Source organism: Cetorhinus maximus, chromosome 1 (genome assembly GCF_964194155.1).
Source record: "Cetorhinus maximus chromosome 1, sCetMax3.hap1.1, whole genome shotgun sequence".
Taxonomy (NCBI): domain Eukaryota; kingdom Metazoa; phylum Chordata; class Chondrichthyes; order Lamniformes; family Cetorhinidae; genus Cetorhinus; species Cetorhinus maximus.
The window spans coordinates 139,910,199-139,934,203 of NC_135879.1; the positions used below are offsets into that span (position 1 = coordinate 139,910,199).

General features: G+C 42.2%; 1 protein-coding gene across 6 annotated transcripts in view; it reads left to right on the forward strand.

The window, feature by feature from the left end:
* Positions 1-24,005, forward strand: part of atp10d (ATPase phospholipid transporting 10D) — a 319,766-nt gene that overhangs the window by 231,278 nt on the left and 64,483 nt on the right. For all 6 annotated transcript variants that reach the window (XM_078547252.1, XM_078547262.1, XM_078547241.1 and 3 more), the window contains one exon: positions 18,075-18,693. In XM_078547252.1, coding sequence (XP_078403378.1) covers positions 18,075-18,693 — 619 coding nt within the window. The remainder of the gene's footprint in view (positions 1-18,074; positions 18,694-24,005) is intronic.

Consider the following 24,005-nt stretch of genomic DNA (forward strand, 5'->3'; position numbering starts at 1 on the left):
GCAAATCAACCCAAGCTCGAATGTTGCCCATGTCTTGCTGCCTGCGGGCACAGATTGCTTCAGTATCTGAGGAGTTGAAAATGGTACTGAACATTGCAATCATCAGCAAACATCCCCACTTCTGACCTGCCTTATGATAAATTGATGAAACAGCTGAAGATGTTGGGCCTAGGACGCTGCCCTGAGGAACTCCTGCAACAATGTCCTGGGACTGAGATGATTGACCTCCAACGACCACAACCATCTTCCTTTATGCTAGATATAACTCAACCAGTGGAGAGTTTACATCCCCAATTCCTGTTGACTTCAGTTTTGTTAGGGCTCCTTGCTACCACTCTCAGTCAAATACTGCCTTGATGCCAAGGGCAGACACTTTCACCTCACCTGAGTTCAGCTTTTTTCTTCAGGTTTGGACCAAGTTTAGACCCATTTGACATGATCTGCCAGTCGTTGGGGCATATGGCCTATGCTGGCATCGGACCAGCACTGAAATTCATATATCATATTATTCATTTCCATTTCATGCTACTAATACGCAGTAGCAACACAAATGGTATTTTCCACTAACAGGATGCTGCCGTTCAGCCAAAAAGACCTTCTACCTACCAGACAAATGAGTAATGTGGTATATGAATTTAGTGCCGGTGCGATATCATGTACAAAGGCCGTACATCCCAACGGTTGGCAGATCATATCAAACAGCACATCCCTTTGGCTGTTCACAAGACAGAGTACTGTCAGTACTCAACCAGCCTGCACTTGCTAAATTCAGAACATAATGTCTACCAGTAGATGCGATTCCACAATTGGACATCATTTGCTGAACATTCTTGAGTGTGCTAAGAATTACAGAAACAACCAATTTAAGATTTCAGTCGGGATCGTAATGTGGCTCACTTGCACTTGCTAGAACCTACATATATTCAAAGAACAACAAAGAACAAAGAAAAGTACAGCACAGGAACAGGCCCTTCAGCCCTCCAAGCCTGTGCCGATCATATTGCCCGTCAAACTAAAACATTTTGCACTTCCGGGTTCCGTATCCCTCTATTCCCATCCTATTCATGTATTTGTCAAGCTGCCTCTTAAACACCACCATCGTACCTGCTTCCACCACCTCCTCTGGCAGCGAATTCCAGACACTCGTTACCCTCTGCGTAAAAAACTTGCCCCGCACATCACCTTTATAGTTTTCTCCTCTCACCTTAAATCTATGTCCCCTAGTAATTGACTCTTCCATCCTGGGGAAAAAGCTTCTGACTATCTACTCTGTCCATGCCACTCATAATTTTGTAAACTTCTATCAAGTCGCCCCTCAATCTCCGTCGCTCTAGTGAGAACAATCCGAGTTTCTCCAACCTCTCCTCATGCACTGTGATCTGTTCTCTGCGTGCAAAAGGAATATGTACAGGCATTGCTCCTTTTTTTGTGTTAAACAAAAGCATGTGGGACACTTTTCCTGGTACATTCTCCATGGCAACACCTTGATCAATCACATTCGACTTGCCATCTAATCAGCACCCTTTTCTCATTTAGAATAAATCGTTGCTGCCTTTGAAATTTTGTATTCTTGCATTTGTCCTGATGCGCGCAAGACAAAAGCTTCAACAACTTGTCTCTTTTTATCAGCAATACTCAAGTTCTTCACTACCAAGTGACTAGTGAATTAATTAATAAAATTCTGCAAGTAAATGAACTACAATGTAATTTAGTACATTTGATTATTTGTAGGTAACGTTAGTTAACTGTACAGATTAGTAAGCAACATAGTTGCAAAATGAGAGAATAAATTAATTATAGAATGACATAACAAAATGATGTGATCCTGATTGAAATGCTGTTGAATTTTGTTGTTGAGAACCAGTGCCAGATATTTTGTTGGTTTCTGTTTTGGAGTCAGGGTTGGACTGGTTTGTGACTTGCATCAAACTGTGCACATGCAGAAAAGCCGACGTTTCCCAACACGCTAACAAATTAATCAGCCTGCCACTGAAGGACAGAGTTTAGACCTATGCACATCCTAGAAAAATAGTATCAAGGGACAGTCAGGTTGCACCATTGTGGAAATTCTATGCACGTTGCTTGTGCAAAAACACTGATCACTGAAGTTAAGCTTGCAAGAAATATCAGGACCCAAGGCTCAGAGCAACGATCTAAGTTCTTGAATTAAATAGAAGTCAAGCTTGACACCTCTGAGAAAAGGTAGGCCATGGAAAGGTTTTTGGAAAATTTTGAAACAGTTAATGATAGATAATTATCTTAATTGTGTGTTTCTCATGTATTTTGTAATTTATATTTAGTGGTATAAAGTAGAATATTTAAACCAAAGTCTTACGAGATGGAAGGCTGCCACAGAGAACCCATCTGTGATGAGTTGACATTCTTGGTGATTTAATCGTTCTTGTTAGTTATTGGTTGCTTTGCAGGTAATAGAATTATTATGACAGGTTTGTTTTAGGGAACATAGTTATTTCACCAGATGCTTTTTAGTTAATGGCATATGTGCTAATCGGCTTGCTTTGTGATATGGCCATGCTGTCATGCCATAGACATTTTGCCAGTTGAAAAATGTTTAATTCTACTGATAGTTTTGCAAACCTGTTTCTGGAGTGGAGATTAAGTTATCTCTAGTTAGTGGTAACCCCTGTTCTGAAGTTGGTGCAGCAACTTTCTAGACAGTTTCCTAATAAATAGCCCCATCAGTGTTTTGTTTTTCTCTTCAGCTTGAAGAGAATGAAATGATATTGTTTCTACCGAAGCTTGCAATTGCTTTTAGCCTTATGAAGGTGTTACTGGGAATTTTTCTCAATTTCCCAATAAAAATCGGTGACAGATTGTCATTTCATCAGTCAATGCACTCCTTTTTTTTCTGTGATGACTATCTTAACCAGATTGAGGAGATGAACTGCTGCAAGATCCAACTTTGAAAAGTAACAACATGACCTATTGATTGTTCCAACCCCATGTTGCACCTTCACACATTAGTGACATTGCACAATCTTACAAGCCTAATGATTAATCAAATCTTCATAAATCATAATTTATTTTTAAAAAGAGGGATTTGGCAACATTTATTTTGGCTGCATTAAATATCTTTTAACATAGAATTTTTAAAGCAGTTCTCAGTCCTTGCCTCATGTGAGCGTAGACTCCGTCACTTTCCGGGAAGTTGCAAATGGAACCGAACAGTGTGCAAACATCAGTGAGCATCCCCACTTCTGACCTTATAATGGAGGGAACATCATTGATGAAGCAGCTGAAGAGAGTTGGGCCAAGAACTGTGCACTGAGGAACTTCTTGCAGGCTCTGCAGAAGAGTCATACAGACTCGAAACATTAACTCTGTTTCTTTCTCCACAGATGTTGCCAGACCTGCTGAGTTTTTCAGCATTTTCTGTTTTTATTTCTTGCAGGGATGCCTTGGGGATGAGATAATTAACCTCCAGTACGCACAACCAATATTCCATTGTGCTAATATGACTCCAGGCAGTTGAGAGTTCCATGATGCTGCACTCTGTCAAATATTGCCTTTTAATCGAGGGCAGTCACTCTCACCTCATTTCTGGAATTCAGTTCTTCTATCCAAGTTTGGACTAAGGCTTTAATGATGTTGGGACTCGAATGGTCCTGGCAGAACCCAAATTGAGCATTAATGAGCAGGTCATTGGTGAGTAGGTGCCACGATAGCACTGTCAATGATGTGTTCATCACTTTTCTGATGATCACAAGTAGACTGATTGGGCAGTAATTGACCAGATTGGATTTGCCCTGCTCTTTGTGTATAGAACATATCTGGATAATTTTCCACATTGTTGGGTAGATGCTAGTGTCGTAGCTGTACTGGAACTGTTTGGCTAGAGGCATAGCTAGTTCTGGAGCACAAAGTCTTCAACACTAAAGCAACAATGTTTCTGGGGCCCCACAGCCTTTATTGTGTCCAAAGTGATTAGCTGTTTTTTGATATCAGGTAGATTAGGGTTGCCGACTGTGAGTAAATGTATCCCTGGAGCTTTCATCCCATGACTTGCCCCTACACTCTGACCATTAGTTGGCCAACTCACCCATCCGTGTGACACACTGCCTTCCTATGCCAACTGGAAAACAAAAACACTTATTACCCAATTGGATGGTGTTTGACTGTCAGCCAAAAAGCCTTTTTCCCCCATTTTCAATATTTTTATATCTGAGACTGATCTTAGTTCCTGGAGACTGCAGGCCAATCCTCGTAGAGTGGATCGAATTGTCTGAAGTCTGGCATCAGTGATAGTGAGGACCTCAGAAGGTGGCCACGATGGGTCATCCACTCGGCACTTCTGACTGAAGATCATTGCAAATAATTCAGCCTCGTCTTTTGCTTCACCTGCTGGGCTCTGCCATCATTGAAGGTGAAAATGTTCATGAAGCACCCTCCTATTAGTTGTTTAATTGCCCACCACCATTCACAAGTGGATGTGGCAGGATTGCAGAACTTTGATTTTATTTGTTGGCTGTGGAGATGGTTAGCTCTGTCTATTGCATGCTGCTTTCCATGGTTAGTTTGCATGTAGTCCTGTGTTGTAGCTTCACCAGGTTAACACCTCATTTTTAGATACATCTCGTGCTACTCCTGAAATGCTCTTCTACTCATTGAACAAGGGTTGGTTCCCAGGCTTTATGGTAGAGTGAGAGATATGTAGGCTCATGAGATTACAGATTATGGTGGAATAAAGTTTGACTACTGATGACCCACAACACCTCATACATGCCCAGATTTGAACTGTTAGATCTGTTGGCAATCGGTTCTATTTCACATGGTGGTCATACCACACAACATAATGGATGGTGTCCTGAAGATGGGACGTCAGCTCCCAAAGAACTCTGCGGTAGCCACTCAAGCCAATACTGTCATGGATAGATACATTTGCTATAGGTAGGTTGTGTTAATGTTATGTCAATTGTATTACTAAGATTAAGGATAAACAGATGGAGGGTGTTGATTGACTAACTATCTTGAGCACCTTAAAAAAGGGACGGCTGGCACACTGGGTTAGTTGGTGCATAGGAGGCAGAGATTTGCAATGGTGCCATTTGTGAATAAACTGACTATGAAGAAAAGGATTTGCGCCTACATTCATCTGACTTCGCTTCCTTATAACCTGATAGCAGAGAATGATTGCCTGAAAGGTGAAGATTGGGAACTAAGAAATTTTACTTCAGATAGAAGATTGTAATCTGAGTTACTTTTGAGAAGAAATCTGAACCAAGGTGTAAATTGTCAGGGTATGATTTCCCATCGATATTCTCAGAACCTGAACCTTAAAGACAATGGAAAATGAAGTAGATATGTTGACACGGGTTGCAGCCTTACCAAAGAGGAAAAAAGGCCTTGGCATTTTCATTTCCTAACAAAAGCAAATCGGATGCAAAGTACTTAGTGAGATGGAGGCTCATCAGTTGGGCACTGATGAAGGTTTGGGGCTTCTATTAAGCTTTATGGATAAAATTTACAAGAAAGATGATCTATTAAATGCCACAAGGCATGGTCAGACTTTGATAAATTTAGAACAACGGACAGTTACTCCATAGAAGAATATATCATGGAATTTAATAGACTATGTACAAGATTTTGGAAATTCTCTGTTCAGTGCTCGCTTTCAAATTGTTGGATTGTGCTAAAGTATCACACATGGATAGACTTCCGGCGTTAACTGGAGTTAGATTCTCAGAAAGAGAGACACTTTTGGATCAGATGTCTGATGCTTTAAAAAAAATTCCTGAAAAAGCAGTCATTTCCAGCAGCCTTCATGGCACAAATGGAACACTTGACAGTGTCACAGAAGATGGAGGACTCAATGGTTGTGGCCTTTCAAGATTGTTCAAATATGGACCAGAGGCATCAATACAGCTGTAGAGTAACAGACAAAATAAATGAGAACGGAGAGATTTTTGGCAGGTCCGGAAGATGACAGGATGGGAGTAATATTAACAGCCGAATGAACCCAGGAAGGCCTGGGGAATTATTAACAGATGTTTCAGATGTGATCCAGATGTCACTGGACAAATAATCCAGTGACAAAATAAAAATACCTGGAGTAACTCAGCAGATCTGGCAGCATCTGCGGAGAGGAACACAGTTAACGTTTCGAGTCCGTATGACTGTTCAACAGAACTAAGTGAAAATAGAAGAGAGGTGAAATATAAGCTGGTTTAAGGGTGGGTGGGACAAGTAGAGCTGGATAGAGGGCCAGTGATAGGTGGAGATAACCAAAAGATGTCATAGACAAAAGGACAAAGAGGTGTTGAAGGTGGTGATATTATCTAAGGAATGTGCTAATTAAGGGTAGAAAGCAGGACAAGCAAGGTACAGATAGCCCTAGTGGGCATGGAGTGGGGTGAAGGAATCGAAAAAGGCTAAAAGGTAGAGATAAAACAATGGATGGAAATACATTTAAAAATAATGGAAATAGGTGGGAAAAGATAAATCTATATAAATTATTGGAAAAAAGGTTGGGTGGATCGGAAAGGGGGTGGGGATGGAGGAGAGAGTTCATGATCTAAAATTGTTGAACTCAATATTCAGTCCGGAAGGCTGTAAAGTGCCTAGCTGGAAGATGAGGTGCTGTTCCTCCAGTTTGCGTTGAGCTTCACTGGAACAATGCAGCAGGCCAAGGACGGACATGTGGGCATGAGAGCAGGGTGGAGTGTTGAAATGGCAAGCGACAGGGAGGTCTGGGTAATGCTTGTGGACAGACCGAAGATGTTCTGCAAAGCGGTCACCCAGTCTGCGTTTGGTCTCTCCAATGTAGAACCAGCTTATATTTCACCTCTCTTCTATTTTTACTTAGTTCTGTTGAAGAGTCATACGGACTCGAAACGTTAACTGTGTTCCTCTCCGCAGATGCTGCCAGACCTGCTGAGTTTTTCCAGGTATTTTTATTTTTGTTTTGGATTTCCAGCATCCGCAGTTTTTTGCTTTTATCCTAGTGTTTAATTGACTGCTACTTCTCTTCAAGGAACGCCTACCTTGAAGAAGTATTGCTCTTCTCTCCGACAGGATTTCCGTATCTCTCTTTTGCGTTGTTCACCTTCATTGCTTTCCATTTCTCTCCTGGTGTTTGACAAGGTGTTTACTAAAACCCGCTTTCGATTCCTTCACTCCACCCCACCCCTACTAGGGCTATCTGTACCTTGCTTGTCCTGTTTTCTACCCTTAATTATCACATTCCTTAGATAATATCACCACCTTCAACACCTCTTTGCACTTTTGTCTATGACATCTTTTGGCTATCTCCACCTATCACTGGCCCTCTATCCAGCTCTGCTTGTCCCACCCTCCCTTAAACCAGCTTATATTTCACCTCTCTTCTATTTTTACTTAGTTCTGTTGAAGAGTCATACGGACTCGAAACGTTAACTGTGTTCCTCTCCGCAGATGCTGCCAGACTTGCTGAGTTTTTCCAGGTATTTTTATTTTTGTTTTGGATTTCCAGCATCCGCAGTTTTTTGCTTTTATCCAAGTAATCCAGTGACCCAGGGTAATGCTCTGGGGACCCGTGTTTGAATCCCACCACAGCAGATGGCGGAATTTGAATTCAATCAATAAAAACCTGCAATTAAAAGTCTAATGATGACTATGAAACCACTGTTGATTGTCGTAAAAACCCGTCTGGTTCACTAATGTCCTTTAGGGAAGGAAATCTGCCATTCCTACCTGGTATGGCTTACATGTGACTCTAGGTCTATAGCAATGTGATTGAATCTTAAATGCCCTCTGAAATGACCCTGCAAGCCTCTCAGTTATAGCATACCGCTAGAAAATCAAAAAAAAACGAAACCAGATGGACCACCCGGCATCGACCTGGGCCCCAGAAGCAACAATGGCAAATTCAGCCTGTCGACCCTGCAAAGTCCTCCCCACTAACACTTGGGGGCTTGTGCCAAAGTTGGGAGAGCTGTCTCACAGACTAGTCGAGCAACAGCCTGACATAGTCATACTCACAGATAATGCCCTAGGCATCACCATCCCTGGGTATGTCCTGTCCCACTGGCGTAGTGGCATACAGTCAGGAGGGAGTTGCCCAGGTAGTCCTTAACATTGACTCCATGGAGTCTCATGGCATCAAGTCAAGCATGGGCAAGGAAACCTTCTGCTAATTACTCCCTGCCCCACCGCCATCTACCTCAGCTGATGAATCAGTATTCCTCCATGTTGAACACCAGTTGGAGGAAGCACTGAGAGTGGCAAAGGTGCAGAATGTACTCTAGGTGGGGGACTTCAATGTCCATCACCAAGAGTGGCTTGGTAACACCACTACAGACTAAGCCGGCCAAGTCCTAAAGGATGTATCTGCGAGGCCATAGAGTAAAGACATAGCCTGGGTCTGTGGCAGATGGTGAGGAAACCAACGAGGGAAAAACATGCTTGACCTCAGCTTCACCAACTTGTCTGCCGCAGATGCATCTGTCCATGACAGTATCGGTAGGAGTGACCACCACAAAGTCCTTGTGAAGACAAAGTCCCATATTCGCATTGAGGATACCCTCCATCATGTTGTGTGGCACTACCACTGTGCTAAATGGGATAGATTTGAAACAGATCTGACAACCATGAGGTGCTGTGGATCATCAGCAGCAGCAGCAAAATTGTGCTCAACTACAATCTGTAACCTCATGACCTGGCATATTCCCCACTCTACCATTACCACCAAGCCAGGGAATCAACCCTGGTTTAATGAAGAGTGCAGGAGGGCCTGCTGTGCGCAGCACCAGGCATACCTAAAAATGAGGTGTCAGCCTAGTGAAGTGACCAAACTGGACTACTTGCGTGGCAGACAGCATAAACAGCAAGTGATAGACAGAGCTGAGTGATTCCACAACCAATCTGATCAGATCTGAGCTCTGCAGTCCTGCCACATCTAACCATCAGTGGTGGTGGACAATTAAACAACTCGTTGGAGGAGAAGGCTCCACAAATATCCCCATCCTCAATGATGGGGGAGCCCAGCACAACAATGCAAAAGAAGGCTGAAGCATTTGCTGCAGTCGTCAGACAGAAGTGCCGAATGATGATCCATCTTGGCCTCCTCCAGAGGTCCCCAGCATCAGAGATGAAAGTATTCAGCCAATCTTATTCACTCCACGTGATCTCAAGAAATGACTGAAGGCATTGGATACTGCAAAGACTATGGGCCCTGACAATATTCCAGCAATAGTACTGAAGACTTGTGCTCCAGAACTTGCTGCATGCCCTAGCCAAGCTGTTCCAGTAGAGCTTCAACACTGGTGAATATGGAAAATTGCCCAGGGATGTTCTGTACACAAAAAGCAGGACAAATCCAACCTGGCCAATTATTGGCCAATCGGCCTACTCTCGATTATCAGTAAAATGATGGAAAAGGTAATCAACAGTGCTATCGAACAGTGCTATGCTAAGTAACTGACCTCCTGACTCCCCAAAACCTGTCTACCTTCTGAAGTCACAAGTCAGGAGTGTGATGGAATATTCTCCACTTGCCTTGATGATTGCAGCTCCATCAATATTCAAGAGACATGACACCATCCAAGGCAGAGCAGCCACCTTGATTGGCACCCCACCCACAAACAATCATCCCCTCCACCTCAAACGCACAGTGTCAGCAATATAGGCCTTCTACAAGATGCACTGCAGGAACTCGCCACGGCTTCTTAGGGAGCACCTTCTAAACCCACGACCGGTACCATTTAGAAGGACAAGGGCAGTAGACACATGGGAACACCCTACTTGCAAGTTCCCCTCCAAGTCACTTACCAAGCTGACTTGGAAATATATCGCCATTCCTTCACTGTTGCTGGGTCAAAATTCCAGCACTCCCTCCCTAACAGCACTGTGGGTGTAGGTACATGGACTGCAGCAATTGAAGAAGACAGCTCACCACCACTTTCTCATCAGCACTTAGGGATGGGCAATAAATGCTGGCCTAGCCAGCAATGCCCACATCCCATGAATGAATAATTAAGAAAAATTCAAAATGTAATTATGCGGTAAATTGTTCCATACGGAACAACACGGTTTGAGGCGACGCATGACTCAAAAGGCTTGTAAATGGAAGATGCTGGTATTGATTGGTCTGAGGGAATTGTACTGGTCACAAGAAGCTTTAGTCCTGTAATGAGCGTACTAGTCGCGGATTGATTTCATTGCTCCGTGTGAACAATGGTTGCAGATTGACAGTATGTGGAACAGATTATTTGTAGAGATATTTAGATTCGCTCAGTAGACAGGATCAAAGTAAGGACCGGGAATATGAAAGTTCTATTTGCTCAAGTTCGGGAATAACAACACATTGAAGTCATTGAAAAGACTGTTGATTCCATGAAGAACAGCTGGAATAAGCCGCTTTATTTGTACAGATGTGGTATCTAATGAGATACCCTTGCTGCTGAGCAAGCCTTCCACGAAAAAAGCACAAATGAAAATGCTGGAAAAATTAAGCAGGTCCCGCAACATCTGTGGAGAGAGAAACAGAGTTAAAGTTTCGAGCCTGTATGATTATTTTTCAGAACTGTATTTTGCTTTTATACAAATGTATTTTGCTTTTATATAAATGATAAAGCAATTGTTTCTGGAAAGTCAGTAGATTTACAATTCACCAAATCAGGATATTATTACATCCCTTTAATAAAACCAAGCATCTCTGATCAGAATGTTAAAGAAGCATTATTGGCATAGTGGGTGTTTGAGAGAAAAAAAAACATTGTCTTAAAGTTACATTGACTATTTGCTCATCCCTCTTCATGCAGATTAAAAATTCCTAATGAAGAATGCAGGGGTGGGCGATGATGGGTGCACAAAACTAATTGAAGAGATTAGTGAAATGTGATATATGCAAAGAAGTATCGGAGGACACCATCGCAGCATATTCTAAGTCTCCCAATAGCATGAGACTTTATTGAAGTAGTAGCTGTGGGTTTAAAGGTGTGGGGCAAACACAGAAAAGTTTAATCTTGCATTTCATAGACTGACCAGATTTAGTCTTTCTACAGTAATACATGGTAATGACAAAAGAGAAATTGAGAGTAAATGTATGGACCAAATGGATTGGGTCAAGACAGGGGGCACTGGCTAAATTCCTGAATGACATTGTGGGGGTTGGGGCTTGGGGGTGAAGTTTGACTCAGTGACGAGTTTAGAGATGTGTGAAAACATGAACGTTGTAAAAAGTTTTGTCAGTAATAGACTCTGTGAAAAAACTCATACAGTGATTAATGTGATGCTCAAGATCTTAGCTAACCAATCAAATTGCAAGCAACCATTTCCCCTGATATGAGCAATACATGTGAATGGGGGCCACAGTCCACATCAGTTGTCTATGGGAGGAATCCCAAAATACCTTTCATGTTGTGTGACCGTCCCCCGACCTTAGAAGGGTCCAAAATTAGTACCGCGTTTCCTGAGCATTTGAATACCCTACGTGTGGGGAGAAGGGCATTCATTAAGGCAGAGGTCTCAGGGAAAATTCAGCAAACCTTGCAACATCGCATAGAGCCGTTAGAGATAATAATCTTGGAGATTTAGTATACTTTCAAAGAGAGTGTCAGAAAGCATGGCAAGGTCTGGGTAAAGTGATGAGGTGTGATGGGAAGACTAATTCTCCAACATGGTAGTCAAACTATTAGGGTACATTCATCTAGGGTAATTGGGATTAATTAGAAACTTGCCGAATCTGAGCAATTAGTAGAAGGTGATAAGCATCCTGTATCTCACATATTCATATTTGACAGTTAAGAGGAACAGAATACAATAAATGAGGAATTGGATGACGATAGGCAAAGTGATCCGGATGCACAGGATAGGTCTATTGTACCCAAAGGACAACTGTCTAAAGATGGTACTATGGTAACCCCAGAAGGGTCCAGTGAATGATGGAATTTTTTAAAAATTCATTCATGGGATGTGGGCGTCACTGGCCAGGCCAGCATTTATTGTCCATCCCTAATTGCCCTTGTTCAGAGGGCATTTAAGAGTCAACCACATTGCTGTGGGTCTGGAGTCACATAGAGGCCAGACCAGGTAAGGACAACGGATTTCCTTCCCTAAAGGACATTCATGAACTAGATGGTTTTTTTACAACAATCGACAATGATTTCATGGAGAGAAAAACAGAGTTAATTTTTCAAGTCCGTATGACTCTTCTTCAAAGCTAAAAACTCTGTCTTTCTCATCACAGATGCTGTTATACCTGCTGAGTTTTTCCAGCATTTTCTTTTTTAGTTTCAGATTTCCTGCATCCGCAGTATTTTGCATTTATCAATGGTTTCATGGTCATCATTAGACTTTTAATTCCAGATTTTTATTGACTTTAAATTCCACCATCTGCTGTGTTGGGATTTGAACCCAGGTCCCCAGAGGATTACCCTGGGTTTCTGGATTACTAATCCAGTGACAATACCACTACACCACCGCCTGCCCTGAATGCAGCCAGTGTAGGGAGAGCAGGGAAAGCCACCAGCAAATTCAAACATTGGTTAAATGTCTAAGGTGATAGAGAAGAGGTAAGATCTATGGACTGGAAAACTGAGGTAAGACAGTGGAAAGCAAGAAAACACAGTGCGAGTTCTAATATTCCAAATGCAGCAAGACACCACACAAGTGTCAGGCAATGACCATCTCCAACAAGAGAGAATCTAACCATTGCCCCATGACATTCAATGTCTTTGCCATCACAGAATCCCCCGATATCAACATCCTGGGGGTTACCATTGACCAGAAACTGAATTGGACTAGCCATATAAATACTGTGGCTAGTCAGTGGCTAGAGCAAGTCAGAGGCTAGGAATCCTGTGGCAAGTAACTCACCTCCTGACTCCCCAAAGTCTGTCCACAACCTACAAGGCAAAAGTCAGGAATGTGATGGAATACTCTCCCCCTTGCCTGGATGAGTGCAGCTCCAACAACACTTAAGGGGCTTTATACCATCCAGGACAAAGCAGCCTGCTTGATTTGCACCCCATCCATAAACATTCACTCTCTCACCACCAATGCACAGTAGCAGCAATGTATACCATACACAAGATGCACTGCAGAAACTGACCAAGGCTTCTTAGACAGTACCTTCCAAACCCAAGACCACTACCATCTAGAAGGACAAGGGCAGCAGATAGATGGGAACATCACCACCTGGAAGTTCCCCTCCAAGCCACTCACCATCCTAACTTGGAAATATATATCTGTTCCTTCACTGTCGCTGGGTCAAAATCCTGGAACTCCCTTCCTAACGGCACTGTGGGTGTACCTACACTATGTGGACTGCAGTGGTTCAAGAAGGCAGCTCATCACCACCTACTGGGGAAATTAGGGATGGGCATCAAATGCTGGCCTAGCCAGTGACGCCCACATTCCGTAAATGAATAAAAGAAGTAATACTGGTGCTAGAAAATGATCACGTATTGGCAAAAGAACCTCTGTTCCTGGGAGGGAGAGGTCATGTAACAGTCGTCCAGAAAGAGATAGGAGGGCAAGTAGAGGTGTAGTTTGACTAGACTATGTGATCGAACAAGGACTACAGAACATTCTAGGAACACTACTAGAAGTAGAAGCCCTCAAGATCAGGACGTTTTGGTGACTGCAAACAAATTAGAAGATACATTAAATATTAGAGACAAAAACCAAAGAGTTGGATAGTTGGAAGGAATTTGGTGTCTCCTCTGAAGTGCCAGATAGAGACAGTCAACCTTATCACACAAGGCAGTTAGGGATGGGCAATAAATGCTGGCTTAGCCAGTGATGCCTACATGTTATGAATGAATTTTAAAAAAGTTGGATACGTTTGGAAAATGTACTCGCCAGATTGGTCATACAAGACTAAAGCCAGACTAGCAGCTCAGGGTTTTGAAAAGAGACTTGGTGATCAGGATGTTAAAGTGGACTCCCCCGCAGCAGAAAAAGATTTTCTGAGCTCTCACATGCATATTCATGGAAACATAGGTCAATCGATATGAAAAGTTGCATTTTTGCAGCTGAAAAATTTCAAAGAGAAGTATTTTTTAAACCGCCTAAAGAAGCAAGTGATGTAGAAGGGAAGCGGTGGAAATTAAACAAATGTGTTTATGGATTGAATGATGCGTCGATATATTTCTCAATCTTGCTGAAAGTAGGCTGTATTCAGCTGAAAGCAGATCCAGCAATTTTCTACTGGTAGAAGAGAAACTTGCACGCATCGTTATGTATAATGTTGATGATTTTCTGCGGAATTTGAGCAATTTGTTAGAGATAAGATAAAAGGGTATTTAAGACTGGAAATCAGAAACTCAGTCAAGTTAACAAATCTATTCTGACTGTCCTTGATTAGTCCATGTCTTTCTAAATGACAATTAATTCCTCAGAATTTTTTCCACTAACTTTGAAACTGCTCCAGTAACTGAGTTAGGCTGGCTGACCTGCAATTATTTAGTCTATCAAACAATGGTACAATGTTGGAAGTTCTCCAATCCTCTGGTACCATGCCTATAGCCAGGGAGAATTGGAAAATGGCAGACAGAGCCTCTGATGTTTCCCCCTTTGGAAGGGCAAAGCTTGGCATAAGAGTCATGAGAGGCCTTAGTGGTGAGTGGGAGATATGAGGAGGACCTTTTAAACTTACCTTTTAAAAGGTCCCCTCATGCAGACTAGGGTTCATGACTTCCCTGAGGGGCCATGAGCCATGATTCTTTAAAGACCTCTCCAGACTCCATGAAAATTGTAGAGGAATAAGACACGTCTATCACTGCAATGGAGCTGGCCAGGCCAGGTCAGGCATGCCTGATGCGGGCTTTTGACGGGAACCAGCCAGCATCCTTTAAAGGCGCTCTTGAAAATCAGACAGCCTGGGAATGGGGTTGGGAATCCCAGGATCAGGATTCGCCCACCATTTTTAAAAGCTTCTGAGTCATCCCGATTTGGTAAAAATCCAGGCCAAAGTGTTCATTAAGAACCATGCCTACTTCCTCTGCCTCAACACATGGGGGCTGGAATCCAAGTTCAGTGGCGCGTGAGGAAATGAGAGCGATTTCTGGTGGGGTGGCGGCAGGCCGGCTGATCACATGCGATCTTGCAGTGTTCAGTTCATTACACAGGCAACTGTGAGGACCTCGCCGATTCTTGCGGTGGGGTACGCAGGAAGTCATCCCCCCCACCGTTACCTAGGCCAAAGGCCCATTGCCATATTTAAAGGGTGCCTGGGCAGCTTGCACTATCCCTTCCACCTTTGATGGCCATTGCTCCACCCTTCCCCCCCCCTTCTTTGGCCATCTTCCATGCAACTTGCACTGTCACCATCCAGTCTCAAGCATAGACTAGCATTTACAGATGTTCCCCAAAGAGGACAATGCAGCTGCAACTCACCGTTAATCATGGAAGAAGTCTACCTTGCCAGGTGCATGCCACTCGTGCAGTTGTGAATGTGAACGTTTTGATTTCTCGCTAGTGAGAAACTTAATTTGGAGGGGGAACTTAATTCTGACGAGGTGGCCTGTTAATCAGCATGCATGACATGCTAATGCAAGTTGGGAAGCTTGACCTGCCGAGAACATAATTGCTAAAGTTCATCCTGCCGACTGGAAATTGACTTTTGACTTCATGGCAAATTAAGTTCTCATGCCGGTTGGCCTGGAAGATTCTCTCCACATTACCTTTTTGATCTCTAATGAGCCCTAGTCTTACCTTAGTTAGATAACTAAGATTCTTGCTTTTTATGAAATTAGAAACATCTTTGGGCTTTATTTGATTTTACTTGCCAATACTTTTTCATGCTCTCTTTGTTTTCATAATTTCCTTTTTACTGTCACTCTGTACATCTTATACTCCAATAGGCTTTCTGCAGCATTGAACTCTTGATATCTGACATAAGCTTCCCTTTATTGCCTTGCCCTGTCCTATATGCCACCTGACATCTACGGGATGCTTAGGTTTGGGAGTCCCACATTTTTCTTTGTAGAAATATATTGTTTTTAAACCTCTCTATCTCCTACTTGAATATCTCCCACTAGCTCTGCCCGATTTACCTCCAAGTAGCTGCTTCCAGTCCATTTTTGCTAACTCACACCTCAGCTTCATAGAATTTACTTTCTGCAACTGAGAACTTTTACCCCTGGTCAAATATTTGTCCCTTTCCATAACTTTTCTAAATCTGATTTATGATAGCTACCACCAAAACTCTTTCCCACTGATACCCCTGCTACCTGCCGAGCTTCCATCCCTAAAACTAAGTCCAGAACCGCCCACACTCTTGCTGGGCTAACTATGTACGTGCTAAAAACAATTGTCTGAACATATTTCAAGAATTCTGCACCCTCTAAAGCTTTAACACTGATCCCAGTTAATTTAAGCATAGCTGAAATCTCTACTTTTACTGCACCATCGCTTTTGCACTTCTCAGAAATTTGCCTACCTACTTGCTCTTTTATCTCCCTCTCTGACTTTTTGGGGGGTGATTGCATATTTCCAACCGTGCAATTTCCCCATATTTGTCCTGGTTCAACCCATATGACCTAATTTCTGGCTCCTCACAACTGTAATTGTTTCTTTAACCAATATTGCTACTCCACTGTTCCTATCTCATCTGATGAGCTGAAGTTCCTGCCCTCTTTCTACCTGTATCATCAGTACTGATATGGACCATGTTCTCTGGCTGTTCGTCGTCCTCCTCAGAATGCTTTGCAGCTGCTCAGTGGCATCCTTGACCCTGGCACCATTGGGGCCACATACCATTCTGGAATCTCATCTGTGACTGCAGAAATGCCTATCTATTCCCCCAACTATCTAATCCACTGTCACTATAATTTTTCTGGTCTTCCCCCTCACCTCCCCACTCCCACCCTCTACAGCTAAACCACCTGTGATGCTATGCAATTTGACTTCAGCTGTACTCCCCAGGAATACCGGGTAAAGAGAAAGATACTTTCAGGGGACTCCTAGACTACCTACCAGGTCTTTCCTGTTTCTCTGGTAGACAACCATTCCCTCTCTGCTTTGCGGAGGACATTGGCATCAGAAGTGGATATCTGGAAGTGGTTAAATAAATCAACAGTTACAGAAGCATTTTGGCAAATGAATGTCCAAAGACTATAGGCTGTTGGTGTTTGAAAATGCCTTTGTAGCTGACTTAGGCTTTTTAAATCTCAGTATGGACTCAGAAGAAAATGGCTTTGAGATGGGATCGGGTATGTGGGTGGCGAGAGATACAAAATAGTAATCCCGCATGGCCTTTTCAGGAACCAAGACCAAGGGGATAGAGAGGCCACTTGAGATGGCAAGGTTGAGAGGGTGGCCATGAATATTGGTTTATAAAGAGGGAAGATTTTGTGGGCACTGAGTTTAGAGGAAAGAGGACAAGGAATTGAAATCATTAGTATTTTAAAACAGTGAGATTTAACACTGCTGTTTGGGCTTGAATAGATTGACAAGGGTGACATGTGGATCTTTAAAATGTTCTGTTTTTGAGTGAGACTTCCAGTCCAGCACAACTGTTCAGCTACTTTAGCAGCACTAACCAATGAGGGTACGCGATTTTACCAGTCAAGTGATTAACCCAATTACCGACCTGCTAATGTGATCTGTACTCTCAAGTAGAGTTGTGATGATGTTAACATTTAATCTCCCCTTCAGCTGTTCCAGAATAAGTCTGTATGAAGCAAAATTGTGTTTTGCGCACCTGCAAGTTTATTCATTGCACATAGATTGGGCATGTTGGAATAAAGTCCCAAGTGGATCCCATTAGCATGGCTGGTCCACAGAGCAAGGATTTCTGTTTGCAGGTCTAAACGAGTTTGAGCACAGGTGGGGTTTGTCTATTGTTTTGAATATTGTAGCATTGTAAACAAGATTAGTAAATTAAACCTTGGAGAAAGTAATAGTAACAGAGGAAATTCTTTAGACAATTGCATACCAGGGATGGCTCTTAATTTGTGTTGAATTACGTGGAAGAAGAAAGAAGTATTAATGCGCCCATATCCTTCAATGTATAAGAACTTTATTTTAAGAAACAGTAATTTTTTCCTGTTGGAGTGAAATAACTGTTACTTTGTATTCATGTGAAAATCATGAAGCTTGTCTAATTTTAATATATTTTTATGTCAATAAAGGTACGAATACCATCAGTCAGCAATACTCGAATGAAGGCCCTGGAAGATATAAAGCAGATGTTTCATAGATTTTCGGTGCCTCATATGAGTGCTTACTCGCTCTCAAGTGGAAAAGATTTACCTACAGAAAGTCCAAGTACTTTTGCTAACAGACTGTTAAATAGAGTGAAGCCGGCTTCACCCAGTGTACTCAAGGAACAAATCGAAGCAGCTGCTGGATTAACTAAGGAGATCAAAGCCACTGGGGGCCATTCTCCAGCTGAGGAAAGTGTTCAAAATGTGTCAGAAGAGCTTGACGAAACTGCAGACATTTCACCTGCAGGCCAGGGCAGATCTGTAGAAGAATTGCGTTATGAAGCTGAAAGCCCAGATGAAGCTGCGTTGGTACATGCAGCTCGGGCCTATAAGTGCACTTTATTATCTAAGACATCTAATCACGTCACTGTGGAGCTTAACAAAGTAGGACAATTACATTTTCAACTCTTGCATATATTACCATTTGACTCAGTTCGAAAGAGGATGTCTGTGGTAGTCCGACACCCACTGACTAATATGGTAGTTGTTTATACAAAAGGTGCCGATTCAGTTATGATGGATCTTTTGGATATTTCCGCTAAAGGTACGTAAAGAGTTGCAGTATTTGCATTTGCCTGTCCTTTAAGCTTTTGAATTCTGGATGTCTTTATGAACATTTTGAAACTGAAACAGTATGTTATAAACAGGAGCAAAAATACTTTAAAATCATTTCTTCCTCATTTTCTATCTTGTGCGCACCATAATCAAATTAAGAAGAATTCAGCAACTAACAAGTCTGAGCCATGAGTCTCTGGATCACATTTTCCAGCTTAGACTGTTAGAGATGGGTGCTCGCTACAGGTACACCTCCTGTTATTACAAACCAGGAGCAAACAAAACTTTTAAATATAGAAAAATTTCAAAGGAATGAGAAATGAATTTATCACAGTAAACTGGGTTGAGCTGTTGGTAGATAAATCAATAGGCAAATGGTAAGAAGTAGTCAAAGAAGCATTTGGTACAATACAAAATAAGTACATCTGCGGAACTATGCTCTGTTAGGAGGCAAAGACTCCATTTGTGTAATTAAGTAATCATGGTCAAGAATTGAGGTAAGATACAGTATCAAGCTAAAACTAATAGTTTACACAAATGTACAAATAAGTGGAAACCCAGTAGCCTGGGAGAGCTGTAAAACACAATAAAGGGATAAAACTAAAGTAATAAGAGGGAATATAAAAAAAAATTGACAAGTGATATTTTAAGAGAATGACAATGGTAAAGGGAAATATGGGCCCATTAAAGATAGATGCAGGCAAGACTAATGGACAATAGGAAATAACAGCCTTGTTCAATGAGTACCTTGCATCCATTTTCACAGTGGAGAAAGAGAACAAAATACCAGCTGTATATGGCAAGCAAAAAATAAGCCAAGGTAAGGAAATCAGTAGATTTATCATAAGTTTGTAAAAAATGGAAATGGATAAAAGAAATACGACTGAAGATGGATATATCTCCAGAACCTGATTGTTTCCACTCAAGAATATTAAAAGAAAAAGAGAAGAAAATGCAAATAAGCTAGCCAACATTTTTCAAAGCTCCCTGTATTAGGAAATGTGCCTTTAAATTGGAAAATTGCAACATAATTCCATTAATTGAAAAGGGAGGGAGGGAAGGAGAAACCAGAAAACTACAAATCTGTAGTTTAACATCAATTTTTAAAAATTCATTCATGGGATGTGGGCATCACTGGCAAAGCTGACATTTATTGCCCATGTCTAATTGCATTTGAGAACGCTGTCGCTGCAGTCTTTGTGGTGTCAGTTAACCCACGGTGCTGTTAGGGAGATACTCCAAGATTTGACTCTGTGACAGTGAAAAAATGCTGATCATAGTTCCAAATTATGAGACTTAAAAGAGAAATTACAAGTGTTGGTGTCCCCGTGCAGCTGCTGCCCTTATTCTTCTAGGTAGTAGAAGTCATGGGTTTGATAGGTGCTGCTGAAGGAGCCTTGGCAATTTGCTGTAGTGCACTTTGTATAAGATACACTCTGCTGCCACTGTGTGTTGGTGGAGGAAGTGGATGTTTAAGGTGGTAGATTGGGTGCCAGGTGAGGGGGGCTGCTTTGTGCTGGATGGTGTCGAGCACCTTGAATGTTGTTGGAGCTGCACACATCCAGGCAAATGGAGAGTATTCTATCACACCCTGACTTGTGCTTTGTAGATGTTTGTCAGGCTTTTTGGAGTCAGGAAGTGAGTTGCTCACCACCGAATTCCCCGCCTCTGACTGTTGGGGAGGGTTTAAACTAACTTGGCAGGGGGATAGGATCCTGAGAGGAGGTTTCAGCAGGGGGAGATGCAGAGCCAAAATTAGAAGAGAGAGCAAGTGAGTCTGGAAGGCATAGAAATTATAGGCCAGTTAAGGCAAAAGGGAGTTTAGCAAGGATGGATGGTATTTATTTTGTTTATTTTAATGAGCCTGACGAATAAGGCAGATGAGTTGAGGGCACAAATTAACACATGGAAGTATGATGTCATTGCTGTCACAGAGACATGGTTGAGAGAGGGGCAGCTTAATATTCCAGGATATAGGGTCTTCAGGTGAGACAGGGAAGGAGGTAAAAGAGGAGGGCGTATCGCAATATTGATCAAGGAATCAATTACAGCAGTAAGGAGGGATGACAAATTAGAAGGCTCCTCAAATGAAGTCATATGGGTAGAACTGAAAAACAAACAAAAAAGCAATCACATAGCTGGGAGTTTACTATAGGCCCCCAAACAGTCAAAGAGAAATAGAAGAGCAGATATGTAGGCAAATTTCAGAAGTGTAAAAATAATAGGGTAGTAATAGTGGGGGATTTCAACTTCCTCAACATTACCTGGGTTAGTCATAGTGTGATAGGTTTAGAGGGACGGAATTCTTAAAATGCATCCAGGAGAGCTTTTTAAGCCAGTATGTAGAAGGTCCTGGACTTAATTTTAGAGAATGAAGCCGGGCAAGTGGTAGAGGTATCAGTGGGGGAGCATTTTGCAGATAGTGATCATAACTCCGTTAGATTCAAGGTTGTTATGGAAAAGGACAAGGATGGGCTTGAAATCAGAGTTTAACTTGGGGGAAGGCTGATTTTAATAAGATCAGATATGATTTGGCCAGAGTGGACTGGGAGCAGCTACTTTTAGGTAAATCTGCGTCAGAGCAGTGGGACTCATTCAATAAGGAAATAGGGAGAGTACAGGGCCAACATATTCCAGTAAAGATAAAGGGTGGGACCAGCAAATCCAAGGAACCCTGGAAGTCGAGGGATATACAGGATTGGATAAAGAGAAAAAGGGAGGCTTATGGCAGATAAACAGCGGAAGCCCTAAAGGAGTAGAGAATGTGTAGGGGGGAACTTAAAAAGGAAATTATGAGAGCAAAAAGGGGGCATGAAAAAACATTGACAGGTAAAATAAAGGAAAACCCAAAGTTATTTTACAAGTACATTAAGAGTAAGAGGATAACTAGGGAAAGTGTAGGGCTCATTAAGGACCATAGTGGTAATTTGTGTGTGGAGCCGGAAGACGTAGGGTTCTAAATGAATACTTTGTGTCGCGTGTTCACAAGTGAGAGGGACAACGTGGTATGGAAGTTAGGCAGAAAGACTGTGATATAATTAAAGAAATTAGCATGGAAAAGGAAGAGGTTCTAAGTGGTCTGGCAGGCTTAAAAATACATAAATCTCCAGGCCCAGATGAAATGTATCCCAAACTGTTGAGTGTGGCAAGGGAGGAGATAATAGGGGCACTGACAATCATTTTCAATACCTTGCTGGCCACAGGAGAGGTGCCAGAGGACTGGGGAACAGCCAATGTGGTACCATTATTCAAGAAGGGAGGAAGGGATAAATCAGGGAACTACAGGCCAGTCAGTCTAACCTCAGTGGTGGAGAAACTATTGGAAGCAATTCTGAGGGACAGAATTAATCTACACTTGGAAAGGCAGGGATTAATCAAGAGCAGTCAGCATAGTTTTGTTAAGGAGGGGTCATGTCTGACCAATTTGATTGAATTTTTCGAAGAGGTGACCAGGTGTGTAGATGAGGGCAATGCATTTGACATAGTCTACTTGGACTTCAGCAAGGCTTTTGATAAGGTCCCGCATGAGAGACTGATAACAAAGGTAAGAGCCCATGGCCATTCTGTTATAGGTTCTGAGCTACAGGTCATGCCTTTCACAGACTAAAGAAATAGAAGTGCTTTAAGTACAAAGGGAGCCACTTGAACACTAAGCAAAGGTGATTGATCCCCTCTGAGACAGATTGCCCTTGACTTCAGAGTTTGTGAGCACCTTTCCAGAGGTCTCAATGAAATGTTTGGCTCTCCTCAGCTGGAGAGAGTTCCACCCAGACCTTATAAGGGCTGAAGGATAAAAGTACACCAGAAAGTCCCAAGCATAACCTCTTGATTCCATCCTCCTCTCTCCCATCCCTGAGCAAAAGGCAGGATTTAAGCAACAGAGCAGAACTAGGTTCTGTTTACCAGAGAGCTGCCATGTTCCCATCCTCACCACACAAATAGATTTTTTGGTTTCCTGTTTTTATAGGTGAGATGTATTTTCAATTGCTCATTAATTATGATATTTTGTGCTGGAGCTGCCCCTGATATTTTATTCTGTAATTACAGACATTAAGTTAATATTGTTTCACATTGCACACTACTTGGAGCTGAAGTTTGTGGTCTCGCCCATATCAATGAAGAAACTTCGACAGTTTATCATATTTCAAATGATGTGTTCGATTAATAAGATATTCCAATTATGTTTAAAACAAGTGTGATTGTTTGTGGGATAGCACAGCCTTTATTTTTCATGACACAAGCAAATGAAGGAATTGGAATCATTTATAATGTCAGCTATCATGGAAGCAAGAAGGGAACGTTGATGGCCTAAAGTTCAGGGCCAAGGGAGCCTGAATGTAACAGTTCAACAGAATGGTACTCACCACCTCAGTGGACAAGGAAGAATAGTGGGCTTGGTACATAGCCTGCAGTGCGTGGCATTTTAAAGGGTAACTGTTACAAGGTACACTGTCTCATTCATGGCACGTTTAAGATTGCAAGTTTGGTTGCATGGGAGCCTATGTCTGCCTAAGGAAACTGGCAACTTGATGTGAGCACACAAAATGTCGTGAGAAAGCCTGAACTGTAACATTTATGGAGGATACCTGATCAGATGTGAAATATGACATGTATCACACAAATTTGCTAGCAATTTACCAGTAACAATGCCAGGAGCACATTGTAACAACAGTTTGTGGTAATATTGCTGGATGATTTTATAAATTTGGAAACTATTTGGACTGTTACCTTAAAGGGGGTGTGTAGTTGGGAGTTTGGTTAAGTAGAAATTTTGGGAGCTGTTATAACTGCGTAACTGTAATTTTGTCTGTGTTTAAGTTTTCTTGTTGTTTTGTTAATAGATGTTTTAATTTGATCTTTAAAATCTCTAAAGGTGGTAGTGGATTCATTACTTCTGACTTCAGTGCATAAGCCTTCTTGTAATAAATACAAATTGCAAAATTGTTGTGATAGTGTGGCCAAGTTTCCCTTGTGGATTTGGTCAGCCTGGCAAATACCACCTGCCATATCATAACATCCCATCATTGAAGCTGTGGCTTACGCTGCTGGCTACATTTAAAAGTGTATTCTGACCTTTCTCACCAGCAATGCCTAGTGAGGTGGGGTAAGGGGGTGTGGTTGGTGGGGGCGAAGAAGGGTAGTGGGCAGAATCAGGGGTGCAGGAGAGCTACTGGGTAGGCGCAGCCTTAAATAAGTCAGAGTAAATAACAGGTTAAGTATCAGGCAAAGTGCCCAAGTTTACACATCGACGTGTCCTGACAGGACCGTCAGCATGGGCTCCCACGGAACCATTTCTGGCAA